An 18,908-nucleotide genomic window follows, 5' to 3' on the forward strand; every position below is an offset into this window, starting at 1 on the left:
CTCCTGTATATAGATGGAAATATAGAGAAAAGAATCTGTAAACTGTAAATTAGCTGCAGGGGTTTGTGGAAACATGTCAGTCCAGGCCTGAAGTTTTATATAATATAGATTTGCATTTTATTTTTCAATCTGTCGCCACATATGATTGAATTTTAAGTTTAAATAAGTTATTTATCCCCATGAAATGGATTCATTTTTAAAATCCAGTGGGTTGCTTCAGATGAGTCAACATGTCTTTATTTATATCTGACACCAGTTTGAATTCTGCACAGTTGCTGCAGTCAAACAGGAAAATGATCTACAATTTATTATTTTTCACTAAAAATCAATAAAAAAAAACACCGAGTCACTGAGCAGCTTTGTGTTTTACTCTTTCAAGAAAATGGTCCAGTTCCAGATGTTTCTGGCTCTTCCTGTTGTTGTTGTTGTTGTGGTGGTTGTTGTTGTTGTTGTTGTTGTGGTTGTTGTTGTTGTGGTTGTGGTTGTTGTTGTATCCTCCTCAGTGAACACACACACATTTAAATCCTCCTGCAGCGCCAAGAGTCCCACCCCTTTGTGTTAGTCATCAGACACACACACACACACACACACACAGACACACACACACACACGCACACACACACACACACACACACACACACACACACACACTATGGCCTATATTTAGGACACTTGCTTGTGTTAAAATAACTGTGGGTTTTCTAGAAGAGTTAAGTTGAGCAGGAACATTAAACCTGAAGTGCCAGTGCAACCATTTAAGCATTATTTCTTTTATTTTTAAAGTTTTAGATTTACAAAACTTAAATAAATAATTTTGAGATTCTATTTGGCTGAAGCATTTTAACGACTATCTTGTTCTATGAACCATTTGAAAAACAATTCATTCAACGCACTGAAGGTTCATATGTTGCATCCTTTAAATATCATTTTCGGTTTTGAGAGGAATCAAGTGTAAATCTTGCGCATTCAGTTGTGTGACGTCATATTTAACTCGTTATAGACCTCTGATCCCTGAACTTTAATTATCCATCTGAAAAACCTGCAGACACTTTGGTACCAGCAGCGTTTTAATGTGCGTTCATCGGATACGCTCGCACTGCTTTTACGCACGACATTAAGCAAATAACGCGTCTGTAGACAACATTAAATAACTGACAGTAACTTCATTTAAAGTTACAGACGTGTGACAGTAAGAAAAGCACAGACAAACTATATAAATAATAAAATGAACGATGGCTGGTTCCATTAAGCTGCTGGAGTTTCATCGTCTTGCTATTTTAGAACATGAGAACAGAACAGAACCATTTTAAAGTTAAAACTAACACGTACTTGTTCTTTTTGGGGTCGATAATGAAAAATAATGTCTCCTAAAATAAAAACACAGATGCTATTTGGAAACTGTGACATGTTTCACGACTAAATCCTCAAAAATAAACCCACAAAGTAAAATATCTTAAAGTGAAAGTGTCGAAAATGCTTAAACGTTTGCACATTTTATTCTTACATGTGCTAAAAAAGCGCAGGCTTTTGTTTGCGGGGCCTTTTGTGCCTCAGAGATTTCTTTAAACACTTGTTGAAGGAAGTAAAATAACACACGGAGGAATTTACGCATCATAAAGCAACAGTATTATCTAACCACACAAAAACCCAGGACTCAAACATAAAGGTGTGTGTGTGTGTGTGTGTGTGTGTGTGTGTGTGTGTGTGTGTGTGTGTGTGTGTGTGTGTGTGTGTGTGTGTGTGTGTGTGTGTGTGAGCACAGAGCAGCCACTGTGTCCCTCATTAGTGCTGACACTAGGGGTGTTAATGGGAGGGCCTCAGCTTCCTGCTGCTGCTGCAGCAGAGGATTGGCTGAATGAAAACCCGTCTGACCTTCAAGTGAGAACAACATGTTAATAATAAAAGTCTCCTCTGTAATGGCGGAGTGAAATATTAAGCCCATTGTGCAGAAATGTCTTAAAGCTGCGTTGCTATCGAAGCAGCTTTTAACGCGCGATCAAAAAGGCTCTTGCGTCGCATTAGTGGCGTTTTCTGTCTGATTATCGCTTCCTTTCTGTTTGGAGACAAAAAGCGCGTCACGCAAATGAACCAAATCAAATCTAATGATGAAAAATCACACGAGGAAGAGATGGAGACGCTGAAATCATTTCATGTGCTTTTAAAGCAGCTTGTTTGGATTCGTCTCTGCGTGTTTTCACAGGTAAATGGATTCTGACGCGCAAATTGTAGGTTTTAAAGCATCTATCTATCGATCTATGTACATCTATCATGCCATCTCACTCTCTATCTTCATTTTATCTATCAATCTGAGGCTTTTCTTTAGTTTTTTTTGGATATAATTAATATTAAAATGTCCACAAATAGTTGCTCCTTCAGGCCTGTTGCTCTTGTTTTCCAGATTTTTCGGTTTTAGTTTAGTTTGGAGTTTTATTCAAACCGACAAAAGATCAGTTTCATACCGTGTTTTACAAGCACGTTAAGGGAGTTCAGAGAAAAAGTTATTTCTTTCCTCTTTAAGTCTGTTTGATTAAACGGAGACATCATAAGTGAAATCTTTTTATTCCTGCTGAACTGTTCCGGCATTTTGTTTCGCCTAAACAAACCAAATCAAACAAATAAAAGGTTTTGATTGATTTCAACCTCAAGTGAAGAAATATTTAGTTGTGTTATTTTATTAATCAACACAACATGGATCTGTTCTCATGAAATCAACCAAAAACCAAAACATTCGATACTTGATTTCAATTAAATCCAGAATAACTCTCATTTTGTCTTCATGTGTTTTATTTATAGAGGTTTATAGCAACCAAATCATTTCAAACCATCAGTCCCTCTAAATAGATATATAGGCTATTAATATAACAATCCTTACACTATATAATAGACCCAGGGCTACATGCTTAGCCTATATAAACGTGACAGGCGTCTTTCTCTGTGACTGAAAGACAAATACTAATTACAGAGAGGTTGGATCGTTAAGTGTTTTTTTAACAATGTTTGGGGATTTGGTCATTGACCCATGGTGTAACTCCAATTAGTTTGGTGAGGTATTCAAACGGATCACGCAACGAGGGAGCAGACATAGGAAACACACGCACATGCACGCACACACGTAAAAAAAGAGGCTCATACAGAAACTTAAACGAGATAATGATGATTTTCTTTTACGCACGCAAAAAAAAAGACCTTTACAGAAACTTAAGACAAATACATGTCCTGTAAATATTTCTGAAAATAGAAGGACGAATGACTTATTCACGAAAAAATATATTGTTATAAATTATTTAACTCGTGTCACCAGCGTTTGTCGTCATGACACACAGCCTTTGGATTAATAAACTCTAGATTCTAAATGTTGCTGTGGGGAAATTCTCTCACATTTTTACGGTATTCTTGTCTCCAAAGTGATTTATGGTTCGTATCTGGAGCCTAAACTGCGCCAAACGTTTCTCCTGATAAAACCCCAGGGTCTTTTCAAAAGCCTCACCTTAAACAGAAGAGGACAAATGTGCGTAAAATGAAACCACAGCTGTGCGTAAACGCGCGTAAAACCGTACAGAGCAGTGTGTGTGTGGGCGGGGGGAAGACCACTGCTCATTCGTCGTTACTTTTTTTTGATGACATCATAAATGTCAATAAATCTTTCAAATAAATGTCTCAATTTACATTTTTCATCTCCCAACACTTGTAAACCCACAAATTTCGATGGTGCGTCGATCGAAGGAAAAATGTTAATGACTAAAAAGTTAATGTGAAAAAAAGTTGCTCTTCAAACTCTGACTGAAGGATGTTGTGATATTTGAATCTCCAGATAAATAAAACATGCAAACTTTTTTGCTAACTTAATTTTTCTTTTTGACTAATTTGTGTAACGTGTTACCCAGTAATCCATTACGTGCAGCTCAAAGCTGTCCCTCCACCCCGGCAGGTGGCTCCCCGCCACAGGGTAACACAGCAGGGGGGGGGGGGGGGTACACACACAGACACACACTCAGATTATTATTGGGGACCCTGTGGATGCTCATGGAGGCTCCAGCTCTTATTGTGAAGGTATGTTTCATGTGAAGGAGAGTCACTGGCTGCTGAATGGAACCTTCTCATCTCTAGAACAGTTTCACATCCACACACATGGGAATTTATAATAAATCACCACACGTGGAGCAGTCACAGTTTATTTTACACATTTTTTCTGTGTAGTTCTGTGTGAAGAGGTGATTAAAACACCAAAACACCAACTTTCTTATCACTTTTAAGATTTGCAAGAAACTTCAGTTGTTATAAAAAATACGGTTAAAGACCAAAACTCTGCTCATTCTTCAGCTTGTCCCTGTTCATTGGTTTGTGAGTGTGAGGCTCCAGGAGATTCCAGGACACTGTGTGGTCACTTTAAGCTCCTCCACAGTCGTCCTGAGTTGAGTGCAGCTGACGTTATTTGCTGCCTTTGTATCAGTCTATTGTTGTTTGCAGCTCTTGCATGGAGAAGCTATGGATTTAATGGCCCCTGTGCCGAGTTAAACTGGTTTAATCCTGCAGCAAATGGGAGGGAGCTCAGCCATGTTTAATCTTTAATGTAAAACTGGCTGCACAACGCACAGATGTGGTGAATGTTTGCATCTGGTTCCCCTTATTTTGTCACAGTTTAAAAAAAAAAACCTGGTTCTGAAAAGATCTGTTTTTTTGCTGGAAGCTCTCACTCTGTCCTCGTCTGGACGTACTCGGCACCACTGTGGGTTTTTGTTCACCGGACTGTCGGTAGTAGAGACGTTGTGCAGGACAGTGAGGTCTGTGTCTGAAGGTGCTGATCTGAAGCTTTGCACCACTGGACATTAAAGGTGCAGGTGTATCATTTCATATATTATCCTTGATTATTCAAATTCAATCTTTTGGGCTTTTTTGACAGTTTCTTTGTTTCATCAGGGTCAAATTTAACAACGTGCAAAGACCAAAAAAATGAATTAAAATGAAAGCAGATGCTCCTGTGACACAAAGTGCTCACCCACCTCCTGATGTACCTGCCAGCCACACATTTTAGGTTAATAAACTCAGCTACTGATATGATCTGAGAATCACCGGCCACCTTAATGTGACACAGCCGACCTGCGACAGGTCTTTACGTCGCCCGAGATCAGCGTGACACTTCCCCTCGTCTTCTGCCTGCTGTCGTTTCTATTAGTCAGACAAATACTTGAGTCCAAACAGCCTCCGGCGCAGTTTAGTGGAAGCTGTGAAAACTTTCAGACGAAGCTTCCTGTGGCAGCAGGAGGATGGAGGAAGGTATTCCTCAGTTTTAGTATGTTCTTACTTTTCTGGGATCTTCAGCATCTTTTATTGTTTTATTATTATTACTGTAAACCCGTGTTTCTCTTCTTAGCTTTAACTGGAACTTATCCCATCTTGGATGATATCACTCCACCCGTGTTAAACATCCCTCACATCACATGTATGTAAGCTTCTTTTTAAATGTCCTCTAACTCTATCACACATCATTAAACTGCATTAATCCTCTTGTTAGGCCCAAGAAAGCGCAATACAAGGAAGAACAGATCTGTGGGCTGTAAGTGGATCATCACATGTAAATAGACCGAGCATCGTTAAATGTTGAGGGAAGTGTCTGCATGTTTGTCCTCAGAGAAAATTACACGATGAAGGGAAAACATGATTTGATAAAAAAAAAAAAAGGACTTCATTTATTAACTTGAACATGCACACATGAAGAGTTTACTGGGTCAGAGGAGCAGCAGGAGGAGACTGTTGATGGCAGCAGGGTGCAGGCCTGACTAATGTTTCCAATTTAAAATCTTGAAAAAGGTGGTTTTGGATCCACACACTGGAGAGACACGTCTCTGTGTCCCTCTGCAGACGCAGGGGACAAGAGGACAAGTTGTGCTCCTGTGTGAGTCTACTTACAGTGAATGTCCTCGTTGTGTGTATTGTTCTCCATGATGGGCCCAGACAGACGGTGTCTGGCCTCCCGTCTGGGGCGTAGAGGACCCGGCCATGACGTGTGGCTGTGCAGATGTAGCGTGGAGGCGGCTGCACAGAGCGAGGATTGTCCCCACGGTGTGAATGGAGAAAGAGATAGGAAGAGAGACAGACACGCTGACGGACGCACGGACACTTGTGGCTTTGTGCCTCCAGTTCAAATGTTTTGTCTTCGTACTGTAAAGAAACAAACTCTTTCCTCTGAATGTTTCCAGAGCGTCGTCCTCAGAGCAGGAACTTCAGTCCCACTCAGCGATGGTCAGGAAACAACCTGTCAATCAGCTGATTAGATCATCAGAGAACATAATAGCAATGAAGTCTTAGTTTGTTGTGTGTGTGCGTGTGTGTGTGTGTGCATGGAGGAGCATGTAATCCTTCGACTGATGTGAAAATCAGCAAAATTACACACAGGACAAAATGTCCTCATGGTGTCAAAATGTGCTCACAATGATGGTTTGTCCCTGATAACTATAGAAACACACACACACACACACACACACACACACACACACACACACTCTGAGAGCCTTGAGTGTGACCTCAACACACCAGGAGGACACCGGTGCGGTCAAAGGTTTTCCATGCAGCCACTTTGTGTCATTCGCTTGGAAATTGTGTAATGCAATTAAAGTGGAGGATTACCTGCACGGCAGCTTACAAACACCTGCCGGCAGACAGGGAATACTGAATCCTCACCATGTGTTCACGCAACACGTCCATATTTTCATGAGCAAATCAACAGATCCACTTGTACTGTACTTAAAAACCGGAGTTTTGTTTTTGCAGAATGAAGTTTGAAATGTTATTGATGAAGAGTTTAATGTTGCAGCTGCTGGAGTCACTGGTGGTTTGAACCTTCTTGGATTCAGGCCTCTCATCAGTTTGCACTTTTTTTTTTGTTTTGCCATTTAAAGTGTCTTTAAAGTGAAATCATCAGTCTGACCTCATGTTGAGGAAAAGCTGCAAGGAACCAAAAATATATGAAAAATGACACTGAGGCCTTTAAATATTTAATCATAAGTCAAAACATCACTGTAGAACATTTCTAGATCGTATAAATATGGTTTTAATATTCATACACAGAAATGCAGCAGAAAAATGAAAGAAATAAAACTAAAACAAAGTTGTTTTAAAGGGATTTTATTTTACTCCTATAGATTTTTTTAAAATTTATCGTTTCATTAAAGCCTGCAAATCAATAACGGTGTTAATTCTCATTTTTTATTCATGATTTTAATGATCTCTAGAAAAATAAAGTCCCACAAAACCAAAACGAAATATTTTAATAATTTACTGAGTCGTGAAGAAGCTTTTTATATATTTAAAATAAATAAATAAAAAAACATTTCACCCCTATTTGAACCTATAACATCAAACTTTATGAAATCACCATGTTTTCTATGTCAAATATTAATCAGAAAAAGTCACAATCAGATGAATGTAGTGGTGTATCTTTCTAAAATGTGTCGGGAGTATAAAGACGCAGAAAATTAAAATAGTCAAGTACTTGGATAATTAAAAAAAAAATCACATATCACAAATTTTACGAAAACATTTGCGATCCCTCTTTCGTGGTTCAGCAAAATATAATGCATGAAAACACGAAGGATAAAATTTTGTCATTTATTTATTCCATGAAAATTCAAACTCGAGGATCTAAATTGAGAAAAACTTCTGAGCATCTGTAAAATATAAAAAAAATCTGTAAAATCTCATCATATCAGCCACAAGATGAATCTGTTTGCAGAACATGTTTCAATCCAGAGAGCTTGAGGCATTTATTCAAAAATACAGATTTTCATTCGCCTTCCTACAGTTACTGTTCTCAGACTGTTGGACCCCACTCTATAAACTATCTACATACATTTATATTCATCCATCAGCTTGTGCCACTGTTATTTACAGATTTATTGGTTGATCGTTAAAAACTGTTCGATGTGAAAAAATTATTTTATTTTACAGAATAAATGATGCAGAGAAGATGCACTTTTATGTTTGCATACGTTTTATTCTCTTAAATCGAGTTCTATATATTCGGTTGTATTTGTGGTTTCTTCTTTGTTTGGAGTTCGTCTGTCACCTCTGCCAGGGAGGTTAGGATTTCATCAGCATTTTTTTGTTGGTCAGGATTACGCAAAAACCTATTTCCATGAAATTTGGTGGAAGGATGAGTGTAGCTCATCACCAGCATCACAGAGGTGAAGGCTGTTATGGACGGACGGACGGATGGACAGGAAAGCAAGGGGGGGGGGGGGGCGGAGGGACGTAGAAAGAGGTGGGCCTCATAACAGTCCCAAGTGCTTTTGTACTAAGGAGGATTAGGCAGCCATATCTACCAGCGATTCTATAAGACGGGGTTAACCCCTGGCTGAACCTGGCTGGACATGTGCTGCAGCCATGGACGACCAGATCGGGTTCAACTGGGTTAGGTGATGGGGGGTGGGGTGGGGGGGCTGTGACGGAGGAGTGGTTTGAGGGAACAGGTGAAATTTGAGGGTGAGGATTTATGCTGTGAGTTGTGGAGTTGGGGGTGACGAGGAGGAAGGGCGAGCTGTTGAGGAGGCTGCGTCAGGGATGGTTTTTGGTTCCGGGTTGTAATCCCAACGCTGACGTCAGCGTGGATTCAGTTTGTACGGTTTCTGTTCGGATTCTGACAGAGAGGAGATTACTAGAAGGAGGAGGATGGTGCGTCTGTAATTTCACCTTTTAATTCATTCTTATCTTGATGTTTTTATTTATGCAACTTGTTTTTTATTATCTGGAAAGAACCTTAAGGTTTAATTTCATGTGTGAATTATTTGTTATACATATGGAGGTAACCCCCGACAACCTAGACATCAAAAAAGTGTGTATTTGTTCACATTTTTGTTTTTCATTCCTCTTTCAGGACCGACTGCAGCTTCACAACAAACTCCAGTGTCAGAAAAACGTAATACTCACTCACCACCGTGTTTTTGTCCGTTTGTTTGTGTTCGGAGATGAAACAAGGAAGCAACCGTTACATGTTCCAGGAATTCTTTTCACTTCCTTCAACATTGTGAGACGGGAAGTTTTTTGAAGATTTTCCCAGATTTCCCACCATCTAGAAGTTGTTGCAGTTTGATTGGATTTTAAGGGACTGATGGGCCTTGGTGCAGTCATGAGTCCAGTTTGATTTGTGAAAACATCCCATTTTATAGTCACATATCTGAAGTCGATCCATAAAGGTCACTGAAAGATAAAGTTTTATTTACAACATATAGATAAAACTAAAGTTATTGACAGAATGTGTTAAATGAGCAGTCGATCGGCTCCTTTTCATCGTGTCCTGATGAAACAGTTTCGATAAAGAACTAAAAGTTCTTTACATGACGTACAGTGAAGTATCCGCTGGTCCGTTACGTACAGTTTAATGCTCGCTGGTGCGCCTGGTACAATCTCCACGGAAAAGAGTTTTCATTGTGTTGCTGCGGCTCATCACATGCCTGGGATCAGGGGGTCTGAACGGGGTCACGGTGGGATCACCGAGCGGCTGGAGGGGTCATGGAAAGTGTGAAAGACGCCAAGTGTCCTCCTCAAAGACTTTACCGCGCCAATCCTGCATTTCACTTTGCATTATGGGTATTAAACATACAGACAGGAGGGGTTTTATCGCTCAATGTTTTTGTTGACGCTTGACGTTGTTGTGGCTTAGCTCGGTTCAGCCTCACGGAGAAGCAGGGAAATAAAGTGATTAAAAAGCGAGTGATACGGAAACAAGGACAAACAAATGAAAACAACAGACGGAATCGCTGAGAAACATCTAAAGCGACGTCTTTATTCCAACTTCCTGCACTCGGAGGTTTCATGTTGGGACACGACGGAGCTTAGCTGATTTATTGATCCCACATATGGATGCCCATGTTGGGTCTTGATCTGGCTTAACCTTTCTACCTCTAGCCCAGTTCGCCCGCCGCTCTGTTTGCAGCTGCCTGGTTTCACAGCGCAGGCCTCCGATTGGCTGACCTCTGCCCGACAGGCCCGTGTGTTCAGACAGGACGGACTCGTCACTCCCTGACCTTGAATTTATCCCGCCACGCCAACTTTTACCCTCCATCCGTTCAGTTCTCATCCTCTAACACGTGTTTCCATTCTAATGCAGCAACCTGCGTCTTAAACAGTAAGGAGGGATGAAACACAGGGAGGAAACTGAAAAGCCTTTTACATCAAGGTTGAATTTGACCATTTTCAATACTGAAGCAATGAAAGTCTATATTTTCAGAAAAATCATTTTCATAACATTTAATTAAAATCACCAGCTCTCTGAAATTCAAAATAAGTATTGTCCATGTGTCTGGACCCTGATAAACAGCAACTTGTTCTTCAGAGAAAACTTTTAAACGAAGTTCATACAGGAACATGAACATGGAGAGTGTAGTTTATTTCATCCCACATACAATTTCCTGTTGATATAGTTCATAACATGTGAATTCATTCACTGCAGAAAATTATTCATAATAAATTCCGTATTTATTCCTGCTCGACAATGATAATGTCCGTCTTTGTATTTTTTAGGAAATAAAATTCCAATGAATTTATCAATATGAAATATGAACCTTATTGAGCCCTTGATGATTTTTTTTTTTCACTATGATTGATGCCTCATATTTAAGGATTCACTGGTTTCTTTTAATAAATTACAGACATTTTTTCAAGAGAAATGTTTTATATTTTATTGATGCCTCATTTTTAAAAAGATATTATTGATTCACTCTTATTGATTGAGTCACAGTTTTTTTTTTTGTAAATCGAATGAGCAATGACATGAGCAGCAGGAGGGGGAAACATAGTCAGAATAAAATAAAAACAGAAACTGAATCCAGAATAAATAAGATAAAATAGAAATATTTATTATGCAAGTATGTCAGTAAAATACATAGAAGGTATAATACAGTAGATTATGGTGTTTCTGAGAGACATAGTGAGTTTTGGTCTTCTAAGGGATTTGTTGATGACTGATTAAACACCGACAGACTGATGAGAGGACGTTAACTGTTTAAACTAATGGACGTTTGACCTAAAAACATAATAACCCTGGATTTGAACTCGCAGTATGTGTGAACTTCCTGTTTCCCTCTTGTGCTCATCACTTTCCTCCTGAGTCTCAGGTTTCCTCGTCCTCACCTCAGTCCCGCCCTCCTCACCCGGGCCCTGTCCGTCCTTGCCTCGGTGGGCCAGAGTGCGGCGGGGCGGGGTGCAGAGGGCGAGGTCGGGGCAAATGCAGGTCACGGCAGATCTAGATCTCCCCCGGTAATCTCTGCCCCAGCTCTGAACCCTGGATCCCATTAAAAAGGATTTACATCCAATAGTGTAGATGTACCAAAGGCAGCTTTGCCTTCTTCTCTTCTCATCATTTTCCCCTCGAATAAAATCCCTGTAAAACACCACCAAGGTTTCCCCCCCCCCCTCACCCCCCCTACCCAGCAATCGATAGGAGGACTGTGATGTGAACACAAGGCCGAGCCCCGCCCACAGCGAGGGGGATAAAGGAGGTGGATTGGTCGGCGGTTTCATCTGGAGTGAAAGCCTTTTATGGGATGTGGGTGTTAGGCAGGCGATGGAGTCAAATGCAGAGGGAGATCTTAGTGCGAGCGAATGGAGAGGAAGTACAGGCCGAGAGGAGGGAGACGCAGGTTTCCGCTGCCAGCCCCTCCCTCCTGCCGCCTCTCCGCCCCTCCCTTCTTATCTCCGTCCCCACCATCCCTCCCTCTGTGCTTCTTTTGGGTCTTTGCAGTAAGACTTGCTGGCGTCAGTATTCCTCTCTGAGCCGTGGGATCCTCTCCGATCCCATTATTTGCGTCGTGGTCAGTAGCTGAAACTATGATCTCACTGCCTGTTGAGCCGCGCCTTCACGCTGCACTGATGCTGTAGTAAACACCGGGCGGCTCGATGGCTTCCAACGTAATCGACGGCTACGCTTTTTTTAGCCTGTGCCACCTAAAGGTGTTTCAGAAGAAAGCTGAGCGATGCCGGCTGCACGTAGGCCACTGCGTGAACACGCTGCAGGACGAAGGTGTAGCATGTTGCACGCACGTATCTGCAGCTGAGGTCCTGTACCACAATCCTTTGTTGTTGTAGCTGCTCCATCAAGAGCCTTAGAGCTTTGGCAGATTCACCAAAGTTAAACTCTGCGTGAAGCCAAACTGTGGTTGTCGAAAGTGAGACTTTAAAAAGTTTTGACTGGTGTTTGAGTCAAAATGAAAAGTTTGGAAGCTTTTTGAGGTTTTCGTTACTTTTGTGCAACTGAAACCTTCAAATATCTCAACTAAAAGTGCACGAGCAGAGTCGAGGGTGTTACCGAGACACGGGGTCATGTGAGATGACTCCACATGTGACCTCTCTGTGTATGTGTGTGTGGTCACGTACTCCTGCTATGTGCGTTGTGTGTATTTCCATGTGTCGTCTCGCTGTTGTACGATGAATGTCGAGTTTTTATTTCCATTAAATTAAACCCGAGACGTTTCACAGGCTCGTGAGTTTCTGCTGTTCCAGGAGTTTCTTTTGAAATCCTCTGCTCAGGGATTAGACGACTGGATTTCTGTGAAACATCGTGACGAGGTCGATGGAAACGTCCAAATAACTTTGAGTTCACCGTCGGTTGAACTTCCTCAGTGAGGATGAGAGGAGAAAGAGACGTAAACCTGCTGATCATGTGGAGAAATACAATCTTAAAAACACTTTGTTTCATTAAGTTTTATTATAGGATAGGACTCATGTGGTTAGAGCAGTTGTTTTAAATATTTAAATGTGTAAAGCTGAAACAACTAGAATGACTCAGCAGTGTCAGTATCTCTGATGAGGCCCGATATGATTTTTAGGTTTTAGAGACGATAACACAAACGAACAGATAAAGATGAAAGTGAGCACTGACTCGATAAAAGAAGAATAAAACATTAAAAAATAAAAGTAAAACCACGCGCATACCAAGTAGTCCCCTTAAATTCTATCAAGCTTCATCGCTAAAGGCCTCATTATGTTACAAAATTGTATTTATCATTAAATCAGACCAAGATGAAGAAGAGGAGAGTTTGGGGTTCTCTCTCTCTGCCGCTCTTCTTACCACCGTGTGAGAAACGAAGATTCTGCATGATGCCGCTGTAACTCGGTCAGGCTCGCATACATTTTTCATGTGTGTGATTCCAATCGGAGGTGGCTCTCCGTGCAGCGATCTCCTGTGACCCCACCGTGCCCTCCAATCAACATCTCAGCCAGCCCCAACTTATCCACACGCTATACATTAAAACCACGCTGAGCCACCATCAATTAAACATGGCGGACAAGGACAGGCAGAGTTCACCGAGCTTCTGCTGCCGGTGGCGTGACGGCTTGTGCAGTGAAACTCCAAAAGTTTGCTGCTGTGCGAGGTGCAGATGTTGATGGAGATCTTTCTCCTCTGCAGTTAGTAAACCCTGCTCTGATATCTCTAAGTCTGGGGCATTTTCATACTTAAGTCTAGGAACATATTTGAAGGAAGCATCGCGCCGTTCGCCCGAGCGGCTCAAGTATCACATCACCCTCTCCCACATGTGCATTTCCGGCCTGTTAGAGCTGTGGAGTGTGAGAGAGGAGGGAGTGCACAGGACCCGCCATGATCAAATGTGCAGAGAAAAACAACAGAGTTGATCCAATGGCTGGTGCCAGGGGATTACAGCATCTCCGCTTGTTCGGCACGGATTTACGCACGTATGACCGGGTTATGGCCGAGGTGTTGCGTGCTCTCGCCGCTCGCAACGCACAACATGCAACACGGTAGATGTGCAGCAAGCGGGGGTCACAAAGAAGTCGGTCGTACAATCATGCGGTGGTTCAGTCTGTGGGAACCTTCACATTTTAGGACACGTGAAGGGTCGAGGGGGGAAATTCTGATTGTTTTATGTATATGTATGTTGAAGCATCCATGATCTACACGTGTTAAAAACAAGAGAACACGTTTTTAAACGTTTAAAATCAGAAGATTCTGTTGCTTTTCTGACTAAATTAAATATAAAACTCTGATTTCTTCCTGGTTCCTGGACGAGCAGCCTCTGCGAAGGTTTCCTGACCTTTTAAAGTTCTAAGTCTTCGGCCTCGACCACAGACAAAGTTTGTATTTGGAGCAAAGTGATGACATTTCTTCCTGGTTTTGTTGTTGCAGGTCAAAGTTTGGTTCCAAAACCGCCGGACCAAACAGAAGAAGGACACCACCAAAGATTCGGACAAACGCTCTTCCTCCACGTCCGAGTCTTTGGCCACCTGCAACATCCTGCGCCTCCTGGAGCAGGGTCGCCTCCTGGCGGGCCCCGCCCCACCTCCCAACTCCCTGTTGGGGCCGCCTCACCCGGCCAACGGCTCCCTGCTGAGCAGCCCGGGTGGAGGCTCCTCTCCTGGAATCAGCAGCAGCACTCCACCCAACTCCCTAGGGGGGACTTTTGGGCTGTCGCTGCCATCCCTGGGCGGCACCCCGCCCTCGCCGCGACTGGGCGTCCCACCGCCGCACTCCCTCTGCTTCTCCATGCCGCTGCTGGGGGGCGCTCATCACGAACTGACGTCCTCTTACGGCTGCGGCTCCTCAGCTTTTGAGCCGTACATGCGGCTGGACAGGAAGGAGGCCGACTTGGGCGGAAAGAAGACAGTTTCTTAAGTGACACGTCTGTCTTTGAGGACGCCAGGGGACCGGGACTTGTCTCCGTAAGAGCTTTCCTCCTCGGTCTGTCCCCCCCTGCGGCCAGTTTGACACTCAATGGCCACAAAAGGGGGGGGGGAGAAATCACCCTGGATCACAAGATGTGAAAAAAGAGGAAGAGACCAGGTTGCTGTTCCTTGCGGCACCATTTTGTGTCCACAGCACTGTTTGGCACACTGACACAAAATGGTGAAAAGGACGTGATGTGACGGAGACTCTCCCACATAAAAAAAAAAAGAAAAAAAACTTGTGAATTCTTTTGCAAAATGCCGTGTGTGTATGTTGCGTGACCCCTGACAGACAGATGTTTTTATCACCACTCTCTTCGCAGTGGTTTTAAATGACTCTTCTTTCTTTTTTCTTTTTTTTTTTTTTGTCCAGTGAGTTTGTACGTGTGGTTTTTCTCTCTATACAGGCCTTCATCTACTGTTCAGGAAAAAAAAAAATACTTGACACGGACAGTTCAGATTGAATCAGTATCTGAACGAGAGCAGCAGCATTTCAAATAGAGCAGTTTGTACACATTTCTCTTCAAGTGGCCATGTTTGATTTTAGTTGATGTGCTGATCACAAAATGGAAGAAACACTGAAAAAAAAAAAAAAAAAGAATCGTAGCATTTTAATATCAGTCTGTTTGGTGTCCAGCGGTAGTTTTTGTAAATTCTTGATTTGGTTGTGTTTGTTTATGTGGTAGGATCTGGACAAACGATGAGGAATCACATATCTAGATCCGATAGTTTCTAATATAAAAAGAACACGAGGAGGAAGAAGGAAGCTGGTTCGACTCTGCCAAAGCATTAACGGACGAAGCTTTGGGGGTGCAGCGTTTTGTGTCCTCCGATCGGTCGAGGTCGGGCTGAGAGAAACGACCTCCGAACCCCCGGATTAATCTACGACTCACAGGTGTCACAGTTTCTCTTTCAGCAATCAGCGAAAAAGACGTTCAGTGAATCAGACGCATATGTTTAACCAAATTTGTGTCGGAGTTGTGGTTCTGGGCCGCAGCTCTAACGGTGAATCCACTGATTGGTCGACAGAAGTATTCCGTCACATATTCACAAGCAGAAATACCAAACGTTCTCCGGTTCCATCGTCTCAAATGTGCAGAAATGCTGTCATTTTTTCTTCTCCGTCATATTTTTAACTCATCATCACAACAACAGCAGCTATCGAACATATTTCAGGTCATATCCACAATAAAACTAAATGTCTTTGTGGCTTTTACTGTGCGAAGTTATTAAGTTATATATTAACACAATCGCTAAATTTAATTTGAAAAAGATCTACTTTTTCAAGTCGGTAACACCTCTTGGTTTTTGAGCGTATGTACGCGCTTCGAAGCTTTTGAACTTTTTGACCGTCGCTTATTTTTCTTTAAATTGATATTTTCGTGTTCGCTCCATGTCTCTTGTGTTGGTTATTATTTTTTCCCTGCTTCTCTCTTTACCTCGAACCATCTTTAGCCGAAGGAATCCCTCTCCTTGCCCCCTTGTCGAAAGCACTTTATGTTTGCAGATTTGTATCTTCCCTTTTTATTTGAAATCAGGATAGTCTGGATTTATTCTGAAAAAAAAAAAAAAAATCTGTTATTTCTAAATAAGCTTCATCCTTAGTCAATTGGTTTGAACCGAAATCGACCTCGTGATCTGATTCAGAAAACGTTTAATAAGGAAGGTTCAGCTCTATTATTACGTTTCTCCTTTTCCCCTTTATGATGCCATATGTCCACGTTTCCTCGTCGTCCAAAGAAAATCAAAACTCACCTGCAGCGACCTTCAGCTCCCACGTGTCACACCAGCTATTTCTCCCTTTTCACCGTTTCATTTTCATGTACGTATTCATAGGTGTCGAGTTTTTTCCCATCATTCTTCGCTCCCTTACGTTCGCTGACTCGAGGCCACTCCCATGACACCAATTTAAAAAAAGGAGGCGCTAACAAGCAAAGGTCAGGCCGCGCCGAAAACAGCTGAGCGCGCGTTTTCCATTTTGTAAAAACATTTCTCGTGGACTGCACAGACAGGCTCCGACCTCGGCCTATGAAAATGTGATAAAAAAAAAAACAGCGTGTCAGCTCGCCGGGCCTTTTTGCGCCCGTGTAGCGCTGCAGCCGGCGGATGGTGATTTGTTGTTGTTGTGTTCAGACCCCGGCGGCTCTGAAGAAACCCCTGTTATCTACTCATGGCTCTTTGCAGCGGTGCACCTGTGCTGTTGTTGAACACTATTATTTTCTATAAGCACCATCCATAATTCACACGCTGCGACATCAAATATTGAGCGGAGAGATGAAGCTGAGAGGTCAGGAGGCTCGTTTCTCATGTGAGGCTGATGCACCCTTTCACAAACCCTCAGCTTCTCCCTCTCTCTCTCTTTTTCTTTTTCTTTACTGCAGGGACGTTTCGTTCTTTTGCTAAATTGCTTTCCCGCTGTGCTGAGAGCAAAACACAGACTTTTAGCTGGAATATTAAAAATGTTTTTCGTAGCTTTAGTGTTGATTTAAAAGTCCACACTCTCTGCACAAGGTAGACGAAGGAGCTCGGAATTTATCGTATTTCCACTGATTTCTCAATCGATGTGACGTGAGGAGGTTTAGTATGTTGAGAAACTGTTTTTGTATTTGAGTCGTTACAAAAAAATAATCTCTCCGATTTCTTTACTTCCTTCAAAATGCAGCACTGACTCCACATTCTGTCACTTTACTGGTGTTTCATAAAGTAGATCTGCAGCTGCGGGAGGAAGGATTCAGCTCGAGGGAAACTTTGCACCAGTTAAACACAAGCCTTTTTCAGGTTTTTTTTTTTTTTTTTTCGTTTTGTGCAATCTGTGACATCTTGCACTTGTTTTGCCGCCACCTCAGAAACACTACGGGGGCCTCCTCGCGGCTCTCTCACGATTCTCTCGATGGATACGCTCCTTTGAGATTTTGTGTGAAATGATCCTTTTATTTAAAGAGAAAAAAAAAACAATTCTTCTAGGTTCACTTTTTCTTTGTGCACAACTTCTGCAACGTCTTTTCTTTGAGCAGTAAAAGTTAATGTCAAGCTAATGGCACCAGCTACTACTTATGATGAACAAACTCTATGTACATAGATATAAATTTATATATAAATATATATAAATGGGTCTTTGCACAAGTTATCTCCATGTCCGCTCCGTGTGATTTTAACAGGAAAAACAAAATGCGAAGAAACGTTCAGAAAAAAAGTCTTTATATGCTTTACAGTTCTTTGTCTCATTAACATTTTGCACTTATTTAAAGAGGCTTACTTCTGTTTCGGGGCTGACAGAGCTGTTTTCACGCTCGGCCGAGATACAGTACAATATGTATATGTATTTTTATTCATATGCATATAAATATGTCTATGTAATTTGCCTCCTGTGTTCTGTTCTTGTCGTCTTTCACTCTCAAACCTCAAGGCCACGGAGATAAACTGTTTTTAAACTTAATGAAGAAGAAAATGTTGTTTCTTCAATTCGCTGTTGATAACGGAATAAAGATCAATGTGGTGCGAATCAGAAAAACTGCTCATCCAAACAGCTTTTCATTGAAAATATGAGATTCTCTTTGTGTCTGAGTGACATCTGCATGTCTTAGCCCTCTCTATTCACACCACAGAGTTTGGGCGAGCTCGCAGCTTTATTAAAAACCTTGGCTTCTTTGTCCGCTCCGTCACTGTGGCACAAACATCGAGGCGGTGGACGTGTCACCTCTGCAGGTCTTTCTGTGCCTGTTAGTACTTTGCACTTTTAATTTTTTGTTTTGCTGCAGATGGTGGCGCGCAGACTAAACCGACGCGCCCTTGGGACGGAGATTGGGTGAAAATATGCTTCAGCCAATGTGGAATGACTCCGTTTTTTCTGCATGTAAGAAATAAATCTGATGTTTGTGGCAGATTGGGGAACAAACAGCAGGTGAATCTACAAGTTTATTTTACAAACTGTGAAGGGAACAGAGTCTGAATGTGGTTGACATTGACCTTTCAAAATAACAATTGTAGATTAAGATACCAGAGGTTGCACCTGGAGTTCAGAGCAGAATTGAATTATTTTAAGAATCAATTTTTTTTTAATAAAATACAAGGAACTGAAAGATGATTGAACCCAGGCAGTTTTTAAAAAGGACAAAAGGACAACAGTCATTTTGTTCTTTTAAAATTATCGATATGTGACTGGGATCTTTAAAATCTTGTTCAGCAAAATTCCTGAAAAACACCTGCCTCCAAAAGTAAGGTTGTTTTCCCAAAGCAAT

The 18,908-nt window shown here is 41.8% G+C and overlaps 1 protein-coding gene across 6 annotated transcripts in view; it reads left to right on the forward strand.

Moving 5' to 3' along the window:
* Positions 1-18,181, forward strand: part of vax2 (ventral anterior homeobox 2) — a 29,599-nt gene extending 11,418 nt beyond the window's left edge. For all 6 annotated transcript variants that reach the window (XM_069518629.1, XM_069518625.1, XM_069518627.1 and 3 more), the window contains one exon: positions 14,135-18,181. In XM_069518629.1, coding sequence (XP_069374730.1) covers positions 14,135-14,620 — 486 coding nt within the window. In that variant the 3' untranslated portion in view covers positions 14,621-18,181. The remainder of the gene's footprint in view (positions 1-14,134) is intronic.
* The last annotated feature ends 727 nt before the right edge of the window (positions 18,182-18,908 follow it).

This window comes from Paralichthys olivaceus, chromosome 22 (genome assembly GCF_024713975.1).
Source record: "Paralichthys olivaceus isolate ysfri-2021 chromosome 22, ASM2471397v2, whole genome shotgun sequence".
In the NCBI taxonomy this organism is placed as follows: domain Eukaryota; kingdom Metazoa; phylum Chordata; class Actinopteri; order Pleuronectiformes; family Paralichthyidae; genus Paralichthys; species Paralichthys olivaceus.